The 23,561-nt window shown below is 43.6% G+C and overlaps 1 protein-coding gene across 4 annotated transcripts in view; it reads right to left on the reverse strand.

Annotated features, from left to right (window-relative positions):
* Positions 1-23,561, reverse strand: part of gabbr1a (gamma-aminobutyric acid (GABA) B receptor, 1a) — a 127,199-nt gene that overhangs the window by 62,691 nt on the left and 40,947 nt on the right. For all 4 annotated transcript variants that reach the window (XM_036135494.1, XM_012854389.3, XM_021311630.2 and 1 more), the window contains 2 exons: positions 19,776-19,936; positions 4,387-4,521 (listed from right to left, as the gene is read on the reverse strand). In XM_036135494.1, the coding sequence (XP_035991387.1) occupies positions 4,387-4,521; positions 19,776-19,936 (296 nt within the window). The remainder of the gene's footprint in view (positions 1-4,386; positions 4,522-19,775; positions 19,937-23,561) is intronic.

Here is a 23,561-nt window from a genome sequence, read left to right on the forward strand (position 1 = left end):
ATGTTATTTAAATATATGTATATTGATGGCAGTAAAACAGAGTTAAACTTAAAACAATTGCACTTTAAAAGTGGTAGTTTTGTGATTTAAAGAAGATTGTGGTTTATTTTATTGTTATGTGTTTTACTGCAGTTGGCTTTTCTTTGTTCAACAGTCAAAAGGATTGGGTGGAGGGGGGTGCAAAAACTTTCTTCTAGATCACAGGTGGGTGGGGGGTATCAAGAAAAAAAAAGTTTGGAAACTGCTGCTCTACTCCAAGATGGAGTCACAGCGGGAACTGATCTGTGAGAGAAACCCGGACCTCTCTCTAGGTTCACTGCAAAAACGGATCTAAAAATAAGTAAAATGTTCTTAAAGTTAGTGTATTTGTCCTTGATTTGAGCAGGTAAATAAGATTATCTGCCAATGGAATAAGTATTTTGACCCCTAAAATAAGATAATTAGAGATCCTGCACTTGAAATAAGATGATGGAGATGAGTTGTTCCTATTTTAAGTACAAAAATCCAATTCCGTTGGCAGATCATCTTATTTACCTGATCATATCAAGGACAAATACATTGATTTTAAGAACATTTTACTTATTTTTAGTTCAGTTTTTGCAGTGTTCTCTTGGGGGATCACAAGGAATGCTGGGATATGCAGTCCCTAGCGTGAGTTATGAGTCTCATCTCAGTGGGATGTCCTCAGTGATGATCCAAAGGATGGAGGCCAGGAGGTATCCTGCTCAGATGGACCTCCACCATCTTCCACAGGATGATGAAGCTCCTCTGCTCCTCTCAGGGGTCAGAGGAGGAACGTGACGGACCGCTAAACCTTCGCCTCTCAGCTCATCGTCAGCTCTGGAGCAACATGAAGCAATCTTGAACTAGTTACCTGAGAAGATAAAGACTCTGAAAACGTAGAAAGAAATCATCCTTCTGGGGAGGGGGGGGGGGCAGTTCGTAGTACATTTTTTCACAGCTAACTCTGAATTCCAGCAGCAGAGGATGACTCTGGAGAACATTGCAGTCATTAAGATGAATTATCTGGAGAGCTCCATAATTCCAGCCGGTGTTAAAACCTCTCAGCAGCTCGGGAGTCGGCCCGAGTTCACGTTGCAAATAAATCAGGAGAAGATCCGACTACCGGAGGAGCTGTCAGACAGGAAATACGTTCGAGTCGCTTTAAAGTCATTCAGCGGCTTCTTTAGCGCTGGAACCTGGAGGAGCAGAACCACGTCATTCATGTCAGACCCTAAAACAACCGAGCCTTCCTGATGGTGACATTTAAACGAGCAGGGACACAAACAGAGCTGCAGAAACAAAACCGTCCAGCAACAGACGAGCTAAAGTTGCACATCCAAAAAAAAAACAGGATCTCTCAGTTCTCAGCTTATCAGATCTTGGAACCATGCTCGCCCGTGGCTTTTAGGAAAGGGGGGGGTGAGAGACGGGATCAAGTTAGCAATGCGCCGGGAGAGAGCCTCCTTGATCAGCGTCCAGAGATAGGGGCGCTGCTTGGCTCCCCGCCGCGCTGATGGGGCCGGCTGACGTGCGAGCCGGACGCTGCAGGCGACCTGCATGCAGCAATAATTGAGTGTGGCGGCTGGGAGGTTGCGCCAGCGGTGGCTGGTAGTAAAGACAGACACGTCCCGTTTTGTCTGCGGGGAGAATCTGCCTCTCAAGCCGAGCCGGAAATGAAGAGTGGGTGAGAAAGAGACGGCAGAGGAGGAAGGAAGAGGGCGAGAGAGGGAAAAGACGGAGAGAGGCTGACAAAGAGGAGACCAGCTCCAGGCAGCGACAAAAGCCACAAAGAAAAGGAGGAAATTGAAGAAGCCAAAAAGTGGAAAATAGTTTATAATGATGGGGAAACAGAGGGAAAAAAAAAACAGACAAGAAAGAGGGCAGAAGCCAACCACTCGAGCTGATTGTTCTCAATGACTAATCTCTGGATGAAACGTCAATTATGGGACAAAGATAACGAGCCGAGCGCTGGGAGTGACAGAGAGGCACATCAAGAGGAAAGAGACAAACTAAACTTTCAGACGACAAAAACAGCCGAGGAAAGCAACAGAAATGCTCCTGATCTGCAGATCCGGGACACGTTGGGAGGAAACAAGCAGCCATTATGTTGTTGTTTGAGGCTAAACGACGAGTTTGGTCCCTGACGGCACAACGGAGCCGCCCTTTAGCGTCGCAGCGCTAATTAATGCCGCTGTGAGGAACGTGTTAAAATCAATAAACGGCTATGGCCTTGATTTGTGGATTTAGGTGCAATTAGTGGAAAACAAAGAAAAACGCTCGTTAAAGCGCCGGGTTTTACGTCTGTGAGTGATTTTACAGACGAATCCTGAAATATGAGCAGATAAATCTTTAAAGTTTGAGCGTCTAAACAGAGAAAAGCAGTTTGTTAAAAACCACACCAGACGTAGATCATTAAATCAATGTATTTGCTATTAAACTTAATATCCATTTCTGTACAGCTACATAAAAAGCATTTCTCAGGGGTTATCAAGAAACATGAATAAATAATACTTAAAAATAAGTGCAATAATATGAAGTCCATTATTTTCATAGTTTAGTGTTTTAACCTCAGGAAGCAGAAACATACTTTTATAGCTCTGACTCTACTAACTGTGAGATTTATTTGCAGCTGTGTTAATTTTGATGCACAGCGACGTTTTAACAGAGTTATAAACACTGAGAGGAAAAACGTCTCATTTGGACCTAATGTGGTCCTGCTGGAGTAGAACAAGGACCTGCAAGTAGAACGGCCACCAGGGGGCAGCGCTGGTGGTTATCAGGCAGTAACTGAAGCATCCAACAGTCAATTAATGAACCCCCTGATATTACAGCTGTTTCAGGTTATTGTCCTTATTTAGGCCGAAAACTAGGAGACCAGGCTTAAAACCTTCCTTTGTGACAAAGCTTCTAGTCAGAGTGGCTCATGTTACCCTGAGCTACCTCTATAGTTATGCTGCTATAGGCTTAGGCTGCTGGAGGACATCGGGGTCTATTTTTCTCACTCTGCTGAGTTCTCCTACTGCTCTCCAATCTGCATTGTTTGTTGTTATTTCAGCTTTTAACTTTTTGTTCTCTGTCATTTTCTCTTCATAGAAGGTACACCTGGTCTGGCGTTCTGTTAGCTGTGACATCATCAGGGGAGGCAGATCATCCTCTATTACCATCTAACATAGAAAGTACTCCTGGGTCAATGTGAGTTTCTGAGCTTTCTGTGTCTCTGCTCTGTCTTCTCTAACATAGAAAGTACTCCTGGGTCAATGTGAGCTTCTGAGCTTTCTGTGTCTCTGCTCTGTCTTCTCTAAGCCCCAGTGGGTGGAGGCAGATGAGCGTTCACACTGAGCCTGGTTCTGGTTCTGCTGGAGGTTCTCCTCCCTGTTAAAGGGGAGTTTTCCTCTCCACTGTCGCTTCATGCATGCTCAGTATGAGGGATTGCTGCAAAGCCATCAACAATGCAGACGACTGTCCACTGTGGCTCTACGCTCTTTCAGGAGGAGTGAATGCTGCTTGGAGAGACTTGATGCAACCTGCTGGGTTTCCTTAGAGAGGAAACTTTCTCACCAACCTGGAGGATCTGATGGAGTCTGACTTTGGAAAGAACCTTGAGATGACCTGTGTTGAGAATTGGGGCTATAGAAATAGAACTGAATTGAATTTAAGAGACGGGAAGTCCCTAAAAATACAGATTTAGCAAACGAAGGCGTTGAAGCCTTCGTTTAGTGATTGAATCAAGCCAATCAGCATCAACAAACGTCGTCATGGTGATGACTTCTCCCATTTCAGCCACATTTACTCTCTGCTTAGATTGAAGGCTAAATTGGGAGGACAAGGAACCCTTAGACATTATTATCAACAGCTAATAGAGTGAGACAAGGGTCACGTTGGGTCAGGGGGTCGTAGCCTCGTGTAAACTCTTATCAGACTAATGCACAGGCGAGCCAAACTTTAATTACACGTTTATCTCACAGAGAGGACGATAAGGGAGGCAAAGAAATCTCCACATTTGCTCAATGAGTGTTTTATTGTGTGTTATTTTATCTTCTTTTCTGCATTTAATTTTAATGGTTATTATATTGGTTTTCTGTGCGGCACTTTGTGATGTTTATTTTTTTTCTGTGAAAAGCTGAAAAAATAAACTTTACTTATTGAAAAGACTCGTCAGTGGTTCCTCAGCGGATTTGTGATCCACAACGTGACCAAATCAACACAAATACGTTGATTTTTCCCTCCGAATAATTAAACTTTTATCAGACGGTTGGATTTTTTCAGTGAGATTATCTGACTTCAATAAAATGTGATTTTATTTTACACATCTTTACCCTGCAGGGTGTGAAGTGAGCTGCAGAGAGGCGCTTTCAGAGCCTGTAAAAGTGAAAAGCCACCCACCACTATGAGGTTCCACATCCGAGCCGCTTCAGCCACCAGCGTGGAGACGCCGCTGCAGCCCGGCATCAGGACGATCTTGATGGGCTCGGTGTAGAGGAGGTCGTACAGCAGCTTGGTGGCTTCTCCCGGGTCACACTGGAAGGACAAAACGGCGCACAGCTCAGTGGACAGGAGGAGAAGCGCATTTAGATTAGGCGCAGATGGAAAGGAGATGGAAAAGGGGAAAGATAAGACGGAGGAGGAGAGATTGGAAACAGAGATAAAAAGGGGGGGAGAAACAAAGAAGCAGAATGAAAAGAGAGAAATGAGACGGTGAAGATAAAGGGGCGGAAAACGGCAGCTGTAGCTGCGCCTTAAAATAAGACCGGCACGACTAGAGGAGGGGAAAAAAACTAATCATGACAAGTTTAAACGAAAGCTGGAGAAAAATAAACTGGAAACTGACAAACAAGGTGATAAAAAAAATGTAAAAAATAAAAACATGTGCAACACATTTTTGTGCCGACGCTGAATCTTTAATTAAAAGCCGACTTTATGCCTTCAGATCAGCTCAGCGAAGCAGAAAGGCTCCAGGAAAACAAAGGTGACCCAGTCCGGCTCATTGGCAGCCGTCACACACATTTAAACCGTCGATGAAGTCATTTACGGCGCAGGGAGGGAAGGGAAACGTGCCTGAATGATCCATCAGCGGCGTATCGGCTGACAGGCCGGAGTCATGGATAAACACGCCTGACGCGTCTCATGATTCAGCTCCACGCAGCAGATTCAGCTCAAACGCTATGAAAGGATGTCACCTTCAGCCACATGCCATCCGATGTAAAGGCCCCAGACACAGGCATTTGTCTCGGCCCACCATTAACGGCAGAGACTGTGAAGAGCCTGGAACACGTGGAGCTGCTGGGATTTGTATTCAGCGACGGCTTTTTCATTAACTGTGGGGCTGCAACTCGTCATCGCTGCAGGAGTCAAGGAGCTGACGTGCAATTAGATCACTCTGAGCTTCATTACGGGGAATCAGCCCCCGATTTAAAGTCAATCTTTGTTCACTCTTAAAATTAAATTCCATAAAATAAAGAATTCTGACAATCGGCTAAAAACCCGTCCCAGATGTTCCTCGTTAGGCTCAGGATTGATACTGGACTCTTTTATTAGTTATAAACCCTTATAAAGAGATTCATACCAAGGATTTTTTTTTAACTTTGTCAAATTTCACATCTACAAACAGCAAAGTGATTCATGTAACTGACCAACTAATAAAAATCTGAAAGTGGGGCTTTCATACTTATTCAGCCTCCTATAATCTGATACTAGGAGGTCACCTAATGCTCCTAAAGCTCCATGTAGGCTGGATGAGGAGAACATTAATCAGGGAGGACCTTGGTAGCTCTGGAGGAGCTGCAAAGATCCACAGCTCAGGTGTCCATATATGTTGAGAAGACAATTAGTAATTGTATATTCCACAAATCTGGTCTGGTCTGCTTGTGACAAAACGTTTAACTGGTGTGAATACTTTTGGTTGGCTCTCCAGTATCAGAAAAGCATCACTTCACTTTCTAACAAAGCAGCCAGAGCCACAAATCTTAAGAAGTGCTTTAAAAAACATGCATAGCAATGCCAGAAAAAAAAGATTGTAGATGACAGAGAATGTTTTATATGTTAAAGTATCCATGCAGCTGCTTATTTGTACAGAAATGAATCAGCGGAGCAGGAGGAAGATCCTGATTTCTGCATCTGGGAGCAGAGAAAGCAGGAGCTGATTGGGAATGTGGAGTCGTGACTGTGAATCTGATTATAGTTTGGATCCACGGCCGTACGAAAGGCTGGAGGACCTGACAGCTCCCCAGAGGAGACGCCAAAACATCTGTGCGATCTGGCTTTTACCACAAGTGGCTCCTGTGATCAGCTCGAATTCATGTCTGTAAATGGTGAGCAGTGATTACGCTGCTTGGATGGAAAACCTGGTGAGCATGGAAGAGCATCACAACACATCAAACTGAAGGAGTTTGTTTAATTCCAAAAAAAGGTAAAAAACACAGCAACTGGACTTGTTTTCCGTAGTTGAAGACGTTTCGCTTCCTCTCCCGGAAGCTTTCTCAATTCAAAAAGTCTGGAGTAATGATGAGTAACAAGCTTTATACCATTCCAAACAACGGCCTGTAATGGCTTAGATAACATGCAAATTCAACCATAGTTTGTTTAAAACGTTTCCATGAGACTCTTCAAGTCCTGCAACCGCTAAAGTTTAAACCATTTAAGAATAAATCATCGGATAGAACAGAAAGTAATAAAACAGTATCTCTCATTTTTGGAGGGATCTGGATAAAACATCCCTGGAAACATCCGTGTTAGTTTTCTGTTTTTTTTAAGACAGTAGAAAATAAGCGACATTGTGTTGTTTCAGTTCCCAGTCTTTTTCTCCACCAGACATAAAGCAGTCGTCCTTTTTGCAATGTTAGCCAGATCATCATCCCTCCATTATCTATTAGGGGTGTGAATCACCAGCTTCATCACGATATTAATAAGTTATTTCAAATAGTTTGAATGACGATACGATATTTACTGAAATCACAAAGGCTGTTATCCAATTAAGTAGGGCTAAACGATTTTGGAAAACAATCTAATGGTGATTATTTTTATCTTAATATTGCGATTGCGATTTAATGTGATTATTTTTTTCTGTTTAATTATCATATCTTTTTAAACATATACAAACAACAAATCAATCTGTTTAATCGCTGTGCAGACTAGGTGCTAAAAGACCTGCTGCGTCTCAACTCGGGGCAGAAATGATTGCGTTCTGACTACGATTTATTTCAACCAAAATTGCGATCTGATTTTGACTTTTCTCTGCATTAAGCAACAAGAATGTTACCTGACTCCGCCAGATAGATTTGCTCCGCATATCCATCTGGAAACCTTCCGTTGAAGTAATTTTGGGAAGGGGCGAAAATACTGGTTAGCTGATTGGCCTATGTTGGTGATAGACGGGCCAAATGAACCAATCAGATTCGTCGTCGCTCGTAACAGAGCGACGACGAAAACACAACCACAAGCCAAACTACTCTTGCTGCTGCAGGTAAAGGCTCGTTAGCTCAGCTAATAAATACTCTGTAATTCCGATAAAACTTGCTCAATAGCCACGCTAACGCTAGTTTCATCGGCTGAAGCCGCCATGCTGTTAAGACTGAACTGACGCGCTTCCCGTTGCGTCACACCTGAACCCGCCTCAAAGCCAACGCTGATTGGACGTTCGTTTGGTGAACGGCTCCAAATTTTCTTCAACGGAGAGTAGCCAGACTGATCTGCGAGTGAAACCTTGAAAGCTCGCGAGATCAGAATGGTCTCACGAGGCTAACAAGAATGGCCTCTAGATAAATATATTTGTAAACAAGGACGATTTAAAACAAGAACTTTTAATGTTTCCATTAATCAGAATATTCTTCAAAAGAACAGCTTTTAATTGAGTTGGACATCAATCCTTGTTGAACATAAAGTGCAACCAACAAGCAAGTCTATGTATTAAACTGATTGACCAGAACTTTATTGCGACACCTAAAGGATGCGTCTGATTCACTAATTGTTACATAGCTAAAAATTTCCGACCTCTGCAATTTAAAAATAGTTTTTTAAAATTTAAATTTAAAATTTAATACCGCAAATGCGATTAATTGTGCAGCCCTACAATTAAATTAAATTCACTAGTCTGCAGTCAACATGACGCGATGTTATCTGCCCATCTAATGCCATTATTTACATTGATATCAACTGGCAAAAAAACAAATATGATTGATTTATCCGTTTTACTTCTAAGCTCATGCAGCTTTCAGGCATTTAAATGAAAAACTGCATTCTTCTAATTTAAAATAAATAAATAAATCACTAAATAATAATAATAATAATAATAATAGTAATAATAATAAATAAAGGCTTATCTTAAACAGGACGATATGGATCGATTTTTTGTTTTGCATCAATGTAAATGGATCGTTAATCATTTAATCGATATATCGATGTATTAACCTAACACCGGTGTGTTTGGACTGTGGGAGGAAGCCGGAGTACCCGGAGAGACCCCACCCATGCACAGGGAGAAACTCCGGACCCTCTTGCTGCAAGGCAACAGTGCTACCAACTGCTTCACGGTGCCACTTTCCTTTAAATAAAGCTGAAAACCACTGTCACGTTCCATAACGTCTGACCTCGGATCAGATGTGACGATGCTCGATGCTGCTGGAGCCGGCGGTCTACATGCAGAGTGTAGGAGCACGCGTGCAGCAAACAGGAGGTTAACCTTTTGATTTTCATGCTTGGTCAGTCTTTGCTTTTCCCTGGAAAATTTGGTGAGTTCAAGTTTGTTTGCTTTCCTTCAAGTTCAACTAATCCATTAAATAAGGCGGCTGTGCGTCAGCGATTATTTGCCCCTCAGGCACGATGCAGATCTCCGTGTGAATGTGCGGCACCAAGCAGCTGGACTTCACTGTCGGCTCTGTAGCTGCAAACATGACGTCTTCTAGCTGCACTCTGGTTTCTCAGCAGGGTGTGATTCAGGACGCTGCATCTGTTTATTAAAGCAGCCGAATATATCCCTAAATATTCCCAATAGTCTGTGAGGCCCTGTCTGGGCTCTGTAGCGCCCCCCTGAGGAGGCAACTCACCGTCAGACCGCGTGTCTGCCTGACTGCATCATGCAGCATTTTGTATAATTCCTACTTTACATTTCAACAAGTTAAAGAGACGTGTTGCTGTTTAATTCAGATGATTTTATATATAAAGAAATTTTATTATTTCATAGCGCCTGCATGGAAAAGCTGTTTTAGAGACGGCAGACCGGAGGCAGAGGTTCAACCTGTTAAAAGGGACCCATCTGTGTGCATTTGCAGCACCTCTGCAGGCAGACAGGGTTAGAGTGGGAAAGCTGCCTGAGAAGCCAGCAGACTACGAGGATCTGGCTAGAAACGTGTCTGGGTGGGAGTTAAAGCACCTCTGTTTGCTTAGTTTTGTAATTAGCAGAGAAAGTTGCCTCTTGATGAGCACAACAGATGGCAGGAAGAGACACTTTTAAAGCTGCTTCGCTCCTCTCAAGTTCTCGGGATCTCAACTGAATCCTTTAACTGATTAGTTCGGTTGTGAAACTTCTGAGTCTATATTTAATCACTGGCTGAGCTGTTTTTAATCACTCGGATGAGAGCATTAATATTAATAAGAAAGGCCGGGAATGTTTATGTAAAGTCAGAGCCGAGAGGTTCTCTCAGTCAATCAGCTCCCCGGCTGATTCCACTGATTTTCCTCCTCCTCTTCCCGCTTTTCTGAGTGAGACCAGCGGGATAGGAGCCCGCAGCCCGTCCTCGGCCCCCGCCGCAGATCCTCGGAAGCATCATCTTCACGGAGGAGCTTTCCCAACACTGTTGTTCCCGACGGTTGTTTGTGTTGTGCAGGCCGGCTGCATGCTGAGGAGGAGCGCGTTAGTTTTTCTGCTGTTTCAGAGTCTTAACTTCACTCTGATGAGCACTACTTCATCACCCGCGCCAATTATCTTCCAATTATTTAATCAATCCATCACCACCATAGCAGATTACAGGTTTTAATGGCAGCTTGTTTTAATCAGCGTTCCAAATGATTCGCTTGATTATAACATGTAGAAATGAGAATTTAATCAAGAAGTGCGGCTTCTGGTCCTGTAGAGGTTATTAAAATATCCAAACCAAGACAAACAGCCATTAGCCCCTCTACATGTTTAGCAAAGAGAATTTCCCTGTGTAAAAAACACATTAACTGCAGACTATTTACATGGAGTGAGAGCAACACGCTCGGCTGCAGAGCTCCAATTTCAAAAAAAGGGGTCATTACAGCTGAATGTTCGCAGGGAAAACATAATGACTCACATTAGTCAGAAGAACCATTTTACTGGGTGGCAAACCCAATAAGCAGCATGCAGATTTCTCCTTGAAAGGCTTTTAAATGCCTCAGTCACCGTGTCAAAAAAATAAACGCTCCTTTAAATGACTGAACATCTTCGGTTAAATAGGAAAGCCAAACAATCGGAAGCAGAAAGGAACGTGCTCCAAGGCCACCGGTGAAAGTCCCGCCTGGCACATGTCCCTCCCCGCGCCCCGCTGGTCTGGCACACGGCCCCTGGCTCCAACCGGTCCGCTGGACGGTTCTGAGCCCGAAAAAGCTGCCAGCTGGTCCGGCTGTGGCCGTCACAACGGAGCGGGAAACTCTGACACAGCACCGACGTAAAGAACAGCCATCCTGATGTTTCTGGCCTCAGGTTCCCACTGCTGAGCAGGACGAGTCCAAGTGCTCCTCAGCGCATCGTTATTTTAAAAGCTCAATAATATCAGAATCTCTAATCAAAAAGTCTAACTCAGACATAACACACAGGGGTATACAGTATGTTAAGCACTTATTTATGTACGAGTCTGGCATACAGCCAAGGGAAAATTCATCTTCTCAGATAATTAGATTACACCAGACCAACAAAGGCTGCTAAGCTTTGGCCGGATTATGACCTGCAGAGTCATCTCAGCTGGACCTGCAGACGGTCACTGCCGCCATCCTCAGAGACCCAAACGGTCGTTGCTCAAGAAGCCGTCTGTTCACACTGTTTGCATCCATTAGAGGAAAGTTAGGTGGAAGGAAAAACTGTGGCAGACTTAAGGGGTAGAAGCCACATGGACAGCTGCGTGGAGTTGGACGGACTTTTTACCGGAACATCTAAATGCCCTCCTAAGACAGGTTCTGCTGCATTTCTGCTGTATTGATAGTACCGGGTTCAGTGGTACTGCTAAGTTTGCGGTACATTGTGCGGCCCTAATGTGAAACCAAACCCAGTCTAGAGTTTCAGGGAGAAACAAACGGTCTTTGGCTGCAGCTGGAGTCCGTGCTTCGAGATGCACCACTCAGAGACGGATCCAGGACACAGCCGCCCCAATCCTGGCGCTGAACCAGGGACAGCACCAGAAACATCCCACCCGGGCCGAGGAGAAGCAGAACTGGACCAAAGTCCTCTTTTCAGATGACAGTAAACTTTTCATTTCATTTGGAAATCAAGATCCAGAGTCTGGTGGACGAGTGGAAAGGCCCAGAATCCACGGTGCTTGAGATGGTCGGGGCACCATGTCATCTGCTGGTTCTGCTCCACCGGGTTTTCTGAAGTTCACAGTCAACGCAGCGTCTACCAGAACATTCTAGAGCTTTTCATCCTCTTTCTGCTGACAGGACATTGATTTCATTTTCAACTGGGGCTTGGTACCGATCCAGAATGCCAGCAGTACAGATACCCGCTTTAATCACCCTGGCATCGCCTGCGAACTGCCCTGCACAGCAAAAAGGGAACTATAAGTACATTTTCTTGAAATGAGCAAATAAATATGATTATCTGCCAGTGGAATAAGTAGCTTTACCCCTAAAATAAGATCATTAGATATCCTGCACTTGAAATAAGACGATGAATTGTTCCTATTTTAATTGCAAAAATCTTATTCCATTGGAAGGTATAGTCTTATTTATCTGCTCAAATCAAAGACTATACACTCATTTCAAGTTTTACTTACGTTTAGTTCCCTTCCTGCAGTGCGACTAGCACTTTGAGATTTTTCTTAAATGTAAAGTGCATTACAAATAAGATTTAATATTATTATTATTGGTCTGATGTAATATCTATAATTTCTGTGAACTGACTTTTGGGTCTTTAATTAGCTGGAGGCCAGAACCATTAAAATAAACAATGAACTGTATCAGTGTAAGGATTTTAGATACACCAAATATGACTTCATCTAAAATTAAAAAACTTTATAATATTATAATTTAGTGAGAGGCATCTGTTCAGATCACTGGGAAGAGTCAGCTGTGAGACGGTTTTATGGACTAGCGCCTCCTAGTCTCTGATTTATCTCGTCAAGGAAAGAAAAAACATTAATGGCATTATATTTTATATTATATTTATTTAGTGTTGATCTTAAAAAACTACAGTTTGCTAAAACCACACAACTTCTTCTCTACAATCTAAGTAGAGTCAGGTGAGACCCAGACGGAGCTTTTCAGCACACCTGTGACGACGTTGGCCTGTTTTTCTTCCAAATGTCCTGTGGACGGCACGGCACCATGAACTGGTTATAGCACTCTAACATTTTAAATAGAAATGTGCTCTGGCAGAAAAACGTCTTTTAGCAGCATAATCATCTACAGCGTCCTGACACAGCGACACAGAAAGGGTCTTCTGCCATGACCACCTCAGTCCCCGACCCTTAAAGCTCTACAACTCTGGTTCCCAATCGTCTTTAATAAAATAAGCTATGCCCTCTGCACCCCCCACCTCCCTGCCGTCAAACTCACACGCTTATATATATGTGGGCGCTTGATATGATAAAAAGGTATGAAGGTAACCTCTCTAAGTTATGATTTCTTCATCTGTAAAACCGTCTGGATGTGCCGTTTGTGTAAAAGCTAACAGACTTCTGAATGTTTCATCCCTCAGTCCAGGAATCAGATGTCAGGAAGTAGCAGCGTTTAAAAGCTTGTTTTGATTGAGACTGAACTGAAACAATTAGGGCTGAACTCATCCTTGTTGCCAGCGGTTATGACATTAACGGCTCTGAGGGGGAAGCTTAGCTCAGCTCAGTGTACAGTACAGTTAGGCAAACTGTACACTGACTGCTTTACGTCGTATCAGGGATGCATCTTTACTGCTGTCCATGAAAAGATTTACAAAAATGTGGTCAGATACGGTATATGCTTCTCTGCTTCAGTCAAACACCCCCGATCCTGCTCTTCACTGCCACATGAATGAATGAATGAATGAATGAATGAATGAATGAATAGCTTGTCGTATGATAGATAATGGAATCCCAAATTAATCTCTCATTAAAAATTAATATAAAAACAGGAGTAAGCAAAACAAGATAAAGACTAAATAAAATAATAAAGATTGATACGATACAATTAATAATAATAATAATAATAATAATAATAATAATAATAATAATAATAATAATTCAATGATATTTATATAGTGCCAATTCACAGCACATATCATCTCAAGGTACTTTACAAAGTCAAATTCAATCAAATCCTCCAGACAGAAATAGAAGTTTCCTCTCTAAGGAAACCCAGCAGGTTGCATTAAGTCTTGACAGGACAATAATAATAATAATAATAATAATAATAATAATAAAATAATAATAATAATAATAATAATAATAATAATAATAGTAATAATAGTAATAATAATAATAATAATAATAACAGCATCGTGAAATCTAGCAGTAGCAGCAAGGAAAGACGATAGCAGCAGACAATACTGCACTGATCAGGAAGGTTCACAGTTGGAGTTAAAACAGCATCAACATTATTATTTTTTTGTTATTAGCCACATGAACCCCCCCCCCCCTGCGGATATAATGTCGATATATCCTTCGTCCCTAATTGAGACAGTGAGCTGAATTGTCTCACATACGTCACGGACTGAAGGAGAGGATGAAATAAAATCTGTCGATCTGATCTCATCAGTTTCCTCTAACAAACCAAAACCTTTTATCTCTTTATCCGCCTGGAAATCTTCACTATTTTATATGTTTGAAAAGCGAATTAAGTCTGTTTGCCCCCTTTGGATGGATGAAAATAAGATTAACAACAGGGGCAGCAATAATTGGGCCAGTCAATTACTTCCTAATGTGGATTTTTTCCCCCTCATTGAATAAATGTTCTCAAACTAAATGTTTTAGTGACATTATGCTGTTGCAACAAAATCTGAATATATTTGAACTATTTTTTACAAACTTCTACTGGGGGTGCCTATGAATGTAACTAAAGGGGTTTATTCCCCCTAAAAAGCCAGTCAGACTGGACCTGGATCGTTGTTCTGATCATCTGAGCGGGACCGCCGGCTGAAATAGGAGCAGCAGCTCACAGCCTCCATGATGAAGAGCAGAGCCTGAAAAACGTCTGCTGCTCTGTCCTCCACGTCTCTCCGGAGCTTTCGCTGCTTCCACTTCAGGCCGACCCGAGGCGCCGACGGCACCTGATGCCCTCCGTGTTCACGCGGATTACTGCGACCAATGAGGGACGCCGTCCTCCGCCCTGAAGATCCCTCAGCAGTTACAGCCGCGGCGTCCGTCCACTCAGCAGTGCTGGACTTTTTAATGGCTCACAGGAACCGTGGAATGATTAGCTGCACATTTTTGAATTTGTGGTGGATTTCTTTAATCAGACGGGGTCAAAAGTCTACATCTGAGCTCAGATATATCCATGTGTTGATCTATCTCCTTCGGTGAACGGTATGGAAGGTTCTAGCTCGTCCAGCTCTTGGTTAGCGATCATCGCTGGACGCAGGCGGTCGTTTTCTCTTTGCTCAGTGAACTCAGAGCGACGGAAAAGTCAAAGGAACTCAGAAAAGGTCTAAGAAAGCCAATTTTAGATCCACACAACCTGCTGGGGCCATTTCTAAAACCATCCGTTCAAACATCTCAGATTATTCAGATTTGTCTCCACTTTACCGAGGTTCAGAAGGAGAACTCAAACTGCAGCTTCCCTGTGAACAAACCAAATGTTCTCTGGAGAACATCTACATGCAGGGCTGGGCAAACAGCTCCACACGCTGCATTCAGGAATAAAGCTTTTCTTACATACTTTTAGTGACAGATCGAGTCCCGTCATGAAAGCAAGACTTCGTATCTAATGTTATTGCTGCCCACAGAGAGAAGGAACGCACTTTGCTGTTTAGCAATTGACCATAAATTCAAATGTATTCAGCAACATGCAGATTTAAATGATTGTTTGAGAGTAAAACTATGTTTTTTTTTACCACCGATGCCTCGGTCAAATTATCAAACACCTGGTTTAATTTGGGTCTGCCACCAAATTATGGCTGTTTCTCCTTGCTATGAAGCACCGAGGCTTTGAATCGTTTTCAACCCAAACAAAAAGAAGGTCTTTACCACATCACCAGAGATTAAGCTGTTTGAGAACATTTACACAGGTATGCTTGGAGGAATCACAAGGATCTGTCCGGCAGGGTGGTGGCAGCATCATGCTATGGGCCTGTTTGGCTAATACTGGAACACAAAGTGGTTGGAAATGAAAGAGAGAGTCTACCTGCAAGATGTTCTCCTCACATCAAAAGCTAGGTGGAGGCAGTTGGGTGTTCCAGCAGGAACATCCAAACAAGTCTAAGTCTAAAGTCTAAGCTTTCTGGGAAGGCGAAAGAAGGCTAAGATGAAACTTCTGAAAAGACCTTCCCAGACCTCCAACCTTCGCTCTGTTCAAAGTTGGTGAACTAGGCTAGAAGGCAGAGTCTGTCGCTTAAAAGCAACTCCGCCCCTCCTGCCAAGAGTGGCCAAAAAGCCAGCCAGAACCTTCCCAGAAGCTCGGTACCGGAGACAGAAAGCATCCGGTCCAGGTGGAACATGCTGAGCAGTGGGGCTGGACGATAATTTAATATAACAATAAATATCTATGATAGAAAAAAGGTAATAAATAGTTTAACAGAATAACTATAATAATAATAGTTTTCCTTCCTTTTCCATTCTAGCCATGTAGTTTAATATTACATCATTACATCCTCCCAACCAATCACAACGCAGACCCAGGAACTAGGCTCCGCACCCTTCACAGAGTTCAGAGAGCACATGTTCTTTTCTTTTCTATAAAAACTTGTAGTTTTAGTAACAATTTGGTTGAATAAAGGATTGAGTTTGAATTCAGTGTTTGTGTGTCTGTATCTAAAAATAGGTCACTAAGCAACAGCATAAAATAGCCAGGGCTGCACTTAAAATATGTTTTTGAATTTAAACTTGGAAGTCTGATTATTGGTTTAAAAACATCATTACAGTTGTGTGTGATAATCATTGTATCCCGGGAAAAAATAATAGTCAAAATAAATCATGAAATGCTTCAGTTTAACAGAAGGTTGGTTCCCACTGTGACTCTAACCTGCTGACCACAGCTGTAACCTCCCCACGCTGGAACCCAGGCTGCAAACCAAACAATCAGATCCTACATAGATGTTAACGTTATGGTAAAAGACAAAGAGGTCAGCCATGAACCCTCAATTATGTGCGGCCACAAACTGGATGCGCGCCCGCCGGTGGGCACACGCACACGGAGCGGTCGCGGGCCGCGTCTCCGGCCACGCAGGGTGGGGGGGTTGTGTCCCGGCTGCAGATTAAATGAAGGGTCGTGAGATAAGGAAGCACCTTGTTCCGCCATTTCTCTGCATCTCCGCTGTCTCACTCATCATCTGTTAATAATTGATCAAAGTTTGCAGTCTCCGCTTTGATATATCCATGGCAACGGGCCTGTGTGGAGAGCGAGCGCGGCGCGTACGCGTGCGTGGATCACAGAAGGCTGTAAATAGTCTGACGCTGTCACCAGAATAACCGTGGAAACGAGCCGCTCCGCTACCGCGGGGTATCTGCCTCCATTTAGGAGGACCGGCTGGGATTAAGTGTCGGGCTTCATGAATATTGGATGATGTTGAACAAGCTCCACACTGGCGGACTTTAATGGTCACAAAACACTCTGCGTGGGCGTGTTTTCTTTCGCTCCTGTTTGCTAATAACAAGCCAGACTCTTTCAAAGAGGGGTGGGGGGGGGCACCGAAAGGTCCCCCTGGACGGGCCCCCGGTAAACACCGGGACGCGCTCAGACCAAAGCCGTCCGGTCAAACACGGACGCGTAAACATGGCCGCTAATTAATCTCTTCCCGCCAGGTGAGAGACGGTCTCAAGGTGACGAGCCCGTCTCGGAACACGTCCCGGAAACCAGCCGTGAATTCCTGACTCGGTCGGCGGAATTAAACCGGCGTCGCTCAGATGGTTTTACACCAGAGCTTTTCTCCTGCGCTCAGAGGATTTATTCCTTCAGCCGCAGGCGCCAGTGACTCCTGAAGCAGGAGGGCTGTTTTTCCAATCCCCCTGAAATCTCCAGCGCGCTTTGTCTTTATTTTCATGGCAGCTCAATCTGAAGCCACACATTCAATCAGAGGACACACACACACACACACACACACACACACACACACACACACACACACACACACACACACACACACACACACACACACATTTCATCTGCTTAGCATTTGATTGGAAAGAACAAGGTGGAACAGGATGCTGCGTTCTCCGAGCATCTCCTGTATGAATTTGCACACATATTGTCACAGAGCCGGAGCCTTGTTTGTTAACGCCGTGCGCTTCGGAGAGTGTTGCCATGCCAACCCCTTCACACACACAAACACACACACGCACACACACACACACACACACCCTCCCCGCTCTCCTGTTTAACAGGATTCCATTGCAGAGCCACACGCACCAATCAGAGCGCAGCTCGTAGCGCATCTCCAGCCAGTCCCGGCGCCGTTAACTGCTCGGTGCCTCTGCCTCCAGCTCTCCGGGCCTCCGTCCTGCAGCATGATTGGTAACAAGCCTCGGCAGAGCGGAGGGGAAAGAAGGGGGGGGGCTGCATTTAGTCGGTTCCTAATGCGTCTGCGCTCATTCCGCTGCCGAGAAAACGCTTGAAACTTCGGGCATAACAAACAGGAAGTGCAGCAAGGATGCCGGAGCCCAGGGATAAATAATCAGCGCTCCTCATTAAGGACCCACAGGCTGCAGCGGGGGGTGCTTTAAGCCAGCTGGGGGTGGATATTTCGTTCATAAGGGTTGATAATGGTGACATTTTTAAAATACCAACATGATTAATGATTGATGAGCAACAAGCGGGAGGTGGGTCTGCTTATTTACAGCGACCCTGCTCAGCAGGTGGCCAGGCAGCAGGGATGGAGTGTGCACTACGACCTTTAAAGAACGCGCCTCAGCATTCCTACATTTCCCATCTGACATTTCCAAAATTCCTAAGTAGACTTTGGGTCTATTACCGAAGTTTCTTCATAAACTCCATAAATAAACGCCTTTTAATGACTTGATTTAGATAATATCCCTAAAGCGTGAGCGAGCCTGTGAGTCTCAGTAGGTCTGACCCTAACCCAGCGATGGACACGTCCGCCTCATGAAGCGGCCACGACCAGAACCGCTGGCAGCTCAACCAGCGAGCCACGCCAGCGCTGATGGTTTAGCCCCAACGCTGCACCCGCTTCATAACTCCTCACCAACTCGGCTGTGAGGAGCCCTCTGCAGGGCGGGTGAGCTTCAACCCACTTTCCCATTTTAGTGACGAAAAAAAAAACAAAAAACGCCACCAGGAGAGGAAGACGGTGCCTCAAGGAAGACTTGAAGGTGTTTTCTAAAAACATAACAAGTCAAATATCAGAGGTCTAAACCAGGGATCTGCAAACTGAGGCTCCAGAGCCACATGTGGCTCTTTGGCCCCTCCACTGTGGCTCTGAAATAAGATGTTTTTTATTATGAGGGCAAAAAGAAGGGATGATAATTTAATGACTCCTAGCTTCAAACTGTGTATCATTACCCAAAAACTATGGGTTACCCATGTATCCATGTTAATAGAAAGGGCTCCTCACTAAGCTGCCTCCCCCTTATTTTAGCTTCCAGAATTAGACATCTAATTAAGTTCATATAAACTACATTGTGTTTGCAGCTCGAGCAAATTTTACTTTGTATCATGGGGGTAAAAAGTGGATATTTGCTTTGAGAAGATGTGAAACACTTTACTTCAGGGCTTGATGAGGATGATGATGATGATGATGATGACAGTTGTGTTCATCCTTCACCGTTCTGCTGTTAAAATAAACAGCAGCCAGATTTTTGTATATGCATGATATTTTTCATGTGAATTTATGACAGAAATAAATTTTGATGAATCAAAAAATGTTTCGACATAAATAAATATGCTTCCCTTTTCCCTCTCCTTGATCTGACATCAATATCCCACATATTTAAGGAAGAAATGATTAAGACACCGTATTTATATACCGCATCAAACCAGGTAATTTAGCTGATTATGTACTTAACCTGAGCCAATAGATTATAATATTGCTTAAAGCTATTCTAAAAGGAAATAAAAGCCTTATTCCTGATAAAGCAACAACCCGGAATGAAGGCTTTGTTCCTCTACTTCCAGATTATAAGCCACATTTTACAAAAACCTTCTTAAAGCATCTTAAAAACCATGTGTGGATGATCTGCTTCACTTAATACTTTTGTTTTTAGAAAGTGGAATAAATCTTATTCCATGGCTGGCCAGAGTTGGTTAAACATTTATTTCCCACTTTCCCACACTTTTCATTGTAATCTGCTCACAGGAGCCACAGCTCCAGCAGAACTGGACAAAATGTGGGAAAGCGCGCAGAGACAGGGTCAAATGTGACGGCAGAGAAAACGAGGGGAGAAGGAGAGCGCTGATGCTGCATCCCTCAGTGACAGCATCACTTAAGAGGAGCGCACCTCCTCTCGCTCTCCTGCACATGCACTCACCATGCTGTCGAAGTGGATGAGCTCCAGCTCGTAGTCCGGCAGGATGTCGCTCCGGTTGTTGACCAGGTCCAGGGCCATCTGAGCGGAGGGCATGCACGCCTGGCCGCCCGGCCAGCCTCCGCTCATGGGGAACAGCGCTCCGATGTACAGCTTCTTCTTCCCTGCGGACGGCCGAGGCCAGAGGAGGAGAAGGAGGAGGATGAGAGAGGACCGGAGGAGCGCGGCATGTCCGCGGGATGCGCGGCTCACACGGGGAGGGCATGGGGACGCAAGCAGCATGGTTCAAGGTGAGCCGAGCCGAGCCGTGCCGTGCCGTGCCGTGCTGCAGCGCAGGCGAGCCGGGCGAAGGTTAGGCGGCGTTTGGAGCCGGAATGAGGAGCGGAGTCAACACGTGTCCGGAGCGGGACGGAGTTTTGGGGGCTGGTGACGCGCGTCTGTAGATCAGGCTGAGCGATCTGACCCGCTTATGGTTCTGCTGAGTTCAACATGGTGATGTTTTCGAGACAAAGTCAAACCGGTTCGTCCTGTTCGCCTCCACACGCATCGAGCTGAGAAACGAGCCCAGATTCTGGTTCTCATCTCTGCGCGGCTCCACGCATCCTCCCGGTTCTGATTTAAAAAAAAAAAAAGAAAAGAAAAGAAAAATACGCGATCTGTCGCGAAAATAGAGCAGCGCGTTTTCTGTCCTCACGACTTTTTTTTTTCTTTTTCTACGCAGAAATAAAAAAAATGATGCGATGCGCGGTTTGGGAGCGGGCTCGGTGTCCGCGCAGAGGACGTCGGGTTGGGTCAGACGAGCGAGGAGCGACCGCCGCAGATGGGGGAGGCAGATGGAGCGCGAAGCGGCGGAGAGAGCCACATTTCCCCCCGTATCCCAGCAGATGAACCGGGGTAGCAGGCGCGCTGGAGCTCTGCGACTGATCCACTGCAGCACCGGCTGGCAGAGTGCGAGGGGGGGAGAGGAGCGAGGAGCTGGGAAGGAAGGCTGAGAGGGGGAGGCAGGGAGGGGGAGGCAGGCAGGGAGGGAGGCTCTCTCTCTGATGAATTACGCGCTCACTTCAGGTTGTTTAAAGGTGATAGATTATCACATCATTTCCCGAGCTTTTAATGAAATGTCTAAAATATCCCGACAGAAACAGCCTGATTATACCCCCCCCCCCCCCCCCCCCCCCCCTTTTTTTACGGGGCTGTTACTATCTGGAGCTCATCAGGGCAGTTTGCTGTAGATGAGGGGACATTGGCCGCTATGGAGGACCGAAACTGACAGAATTACAAATAAAAGCAGAAACATATAAATGGCCCAATAAATAAACCTAGAAAAGCAAAATGTACCAATTAATTTAATAAATATTAATGATACACTATTTATTAATTTATCATTGTTTAAAATATTCCTTGTTTTTTTTAAATAATTTAATTGACCTTTATGGTCGTCCCCCCACAATTTATTTCCAACTACTTATCTATTTAAAGCAGCGCTGTGCAACATTTAGCCACTAGGGGCGCTAGACCTGAAGCTTCCAGTTTAGAAAAACAGTTTAATATATTGTAAATTAAGCTCATACCTGAGTCAAAACTTACACGGTCCTGATTTAAGCATTTGATTTTAACTTTATTTATTTATTATGTTTTTTTTTCCTTTTACTTATAGATAGAATAGATACATTTTTCTGTCTCCTTTTATTATTTTTTTAATATGCATTTCTGCCTCCTGATGCAAAGAAGGTAGGCGGTCCTTAATTGGGTCAGCTCCTCTACTATTGGTGCACAATTAATCTGAATATGGATCCTGGACCCGTGAAGGTCAGTTACATTAACAAAGACACATTACTAAATATCATGTTTTAAATTCATTGGTACATTTAAAGTGTATTGGTTCATTTATTGGGGCAATTATATAATTCTGCTTTTATTTTTAATTCTGTCTTTTTCGGTCCGTTGTCAGTTAATTTCCTAACTGTTTTCTAACAGTTCAATTCCATTATTTATTTCTGCTGTTTACAGGATTTAAGGTTAATTGTCTCTGTATACAGTTGCTATAATTTACATGAACAAGACAAAGCTGAACGAGGATAAAATTGATTTTCCTTTCAAACATCTTTGGATCAATGGACTTTAATCACAAGATTATTATTTCTTTAGAAACTTCAGAACAAAATAGTTTGTATATCATCACATGTAAATTGTAAATTAATAGTTATATTATTAATTTGACAACCTTCTCAGTTTGCTTTTTTTAATTAACCAAATATCTCACAAATCTCATGATTTGTGCTCACTATGAAAAGCAATCATTGTTTTCCTGCCCTCTCCGCTGATAACTGACTATAAGTATTGACTGATTTAAAAAAAGGGTTTTTATTGGCACCTTTTTATCAGAGCAGCTGATTATATTAAAAAGCCCCCAAAAGGCTAAAAAAATAACCAAACATTGAAAATTCCCACAGACATCTCGGTAAATATCGCATTAAATTTGGTGCGAAGGTGAACTGCTAAACGAACGTCCAAACTATGTTTTAGATGCATACTAGATCTCTAGTTTTAGCCACGAATAATTAAATAGTACTCAGGTTTATAAATTTAATCAGCGGTGTATGTCCATAAATAGCCAGTTATGGTGGGAAACAAGGATCACACCAATCAGTGCTTGATTTTTTTTTTCAAATTTAGTTATTTTCTCCATAATATCCAGGAGGCCTTATCTGTGCTAGGGGTGTTTTTCATCAAATATGTTGTTTTTCCCACAGTTTTGGGGGACCTTGAACTTAACGGTGACATTTTTGTACCGCTGTTTGTTTTAAAACGCTGCAGACATTTGTTTCTGTGCAGACCGAGGCCTGGACTTTGACTGGACCGTTTCAGCAGCTCAATCATTTCCATTTACAGTCTTTCTGTTGTTCATCTGATGTGTTTGGGATCACAGTTCAGGCAAAGCTTCAGCAGAATATTTCGTGGGACAGAGCAGATACTAGTTGAAGCTCAGCTCCTGCGGTGGCCCAGAAAGCCCATATCATCATCCCTCCACCGCCGTGCTTGGCCGTTGGCATTATGGGGAACCCTCTCCACTTTGTTCCTTCAACCCTTCACCCTTACCTGATCTATTTTAAGTGACCTTGCATTAACTTTCACCTTTAATCTGCTAACATAGAGCCTGTGCCTTTTGGGTTTTCTGGGTATTGCAGGCGTTGCACCTTAGGGTGAATATGCTGGTACGTCCACTCCTGGCAGATTTTCTTTTCCACTTGTAAATATTTGTTCTCTGAACAATTATGGACTTATATATTATATAGACTTAATATTTTGGTAATGGTTTTGAGGCCCTTCCCTGATTAACAAGCAGCAATATATTTTCTGTAAGGTAATTCTTAATGGCTTTCTGACTTGGCTTTGTCTTTAAACGCACCCCTGCCCATTTACTGATTCACATATTTATTCACCTGTCAATTTACCTTTTATTTCCTATAACTGCTTTTTTATATTTAATATTTTGATTATTATTCTTTTCATAAATATCCTTATCAGTGTTGCTTTAATTGGGGAAGCTTTTTTCTCTTATTGTTGTAGTTGTTATAGTTAATTACTATTAAATAGTTTTATTTACCAATCAATCACCAGGGCTGCACAGTGGCGGAGTTAAAAAGTTCTGGGTTCAAATCCCAGCCTGTTGTATTTCTGCACGTTCTCCCTGTGCATCCATGGGTTCTCTCTGGGTACTCCGGCTTCCTCCCACAGTACAAAAGGTTTCTCTAAATTAGGTGTGAAACTCTGTGCATGGTTGTTTATCCT

Source organism: Fundulus heteroclitus, chromosome 3 (genome assembly GCF_011125445.2).
Source record: "Fundulus heteroclitus isolate FHET01 chromosome 3, MU-UCD_Fhet_4.1, whole genome shotgun sequence".
Taxonomy (NCBI): Eukaryota; Metazoa; Chordata; class Actinopteri; order Cyprinodontiformes; family Fundulidae; genus Fundulus; species Fundulus heteroclitus.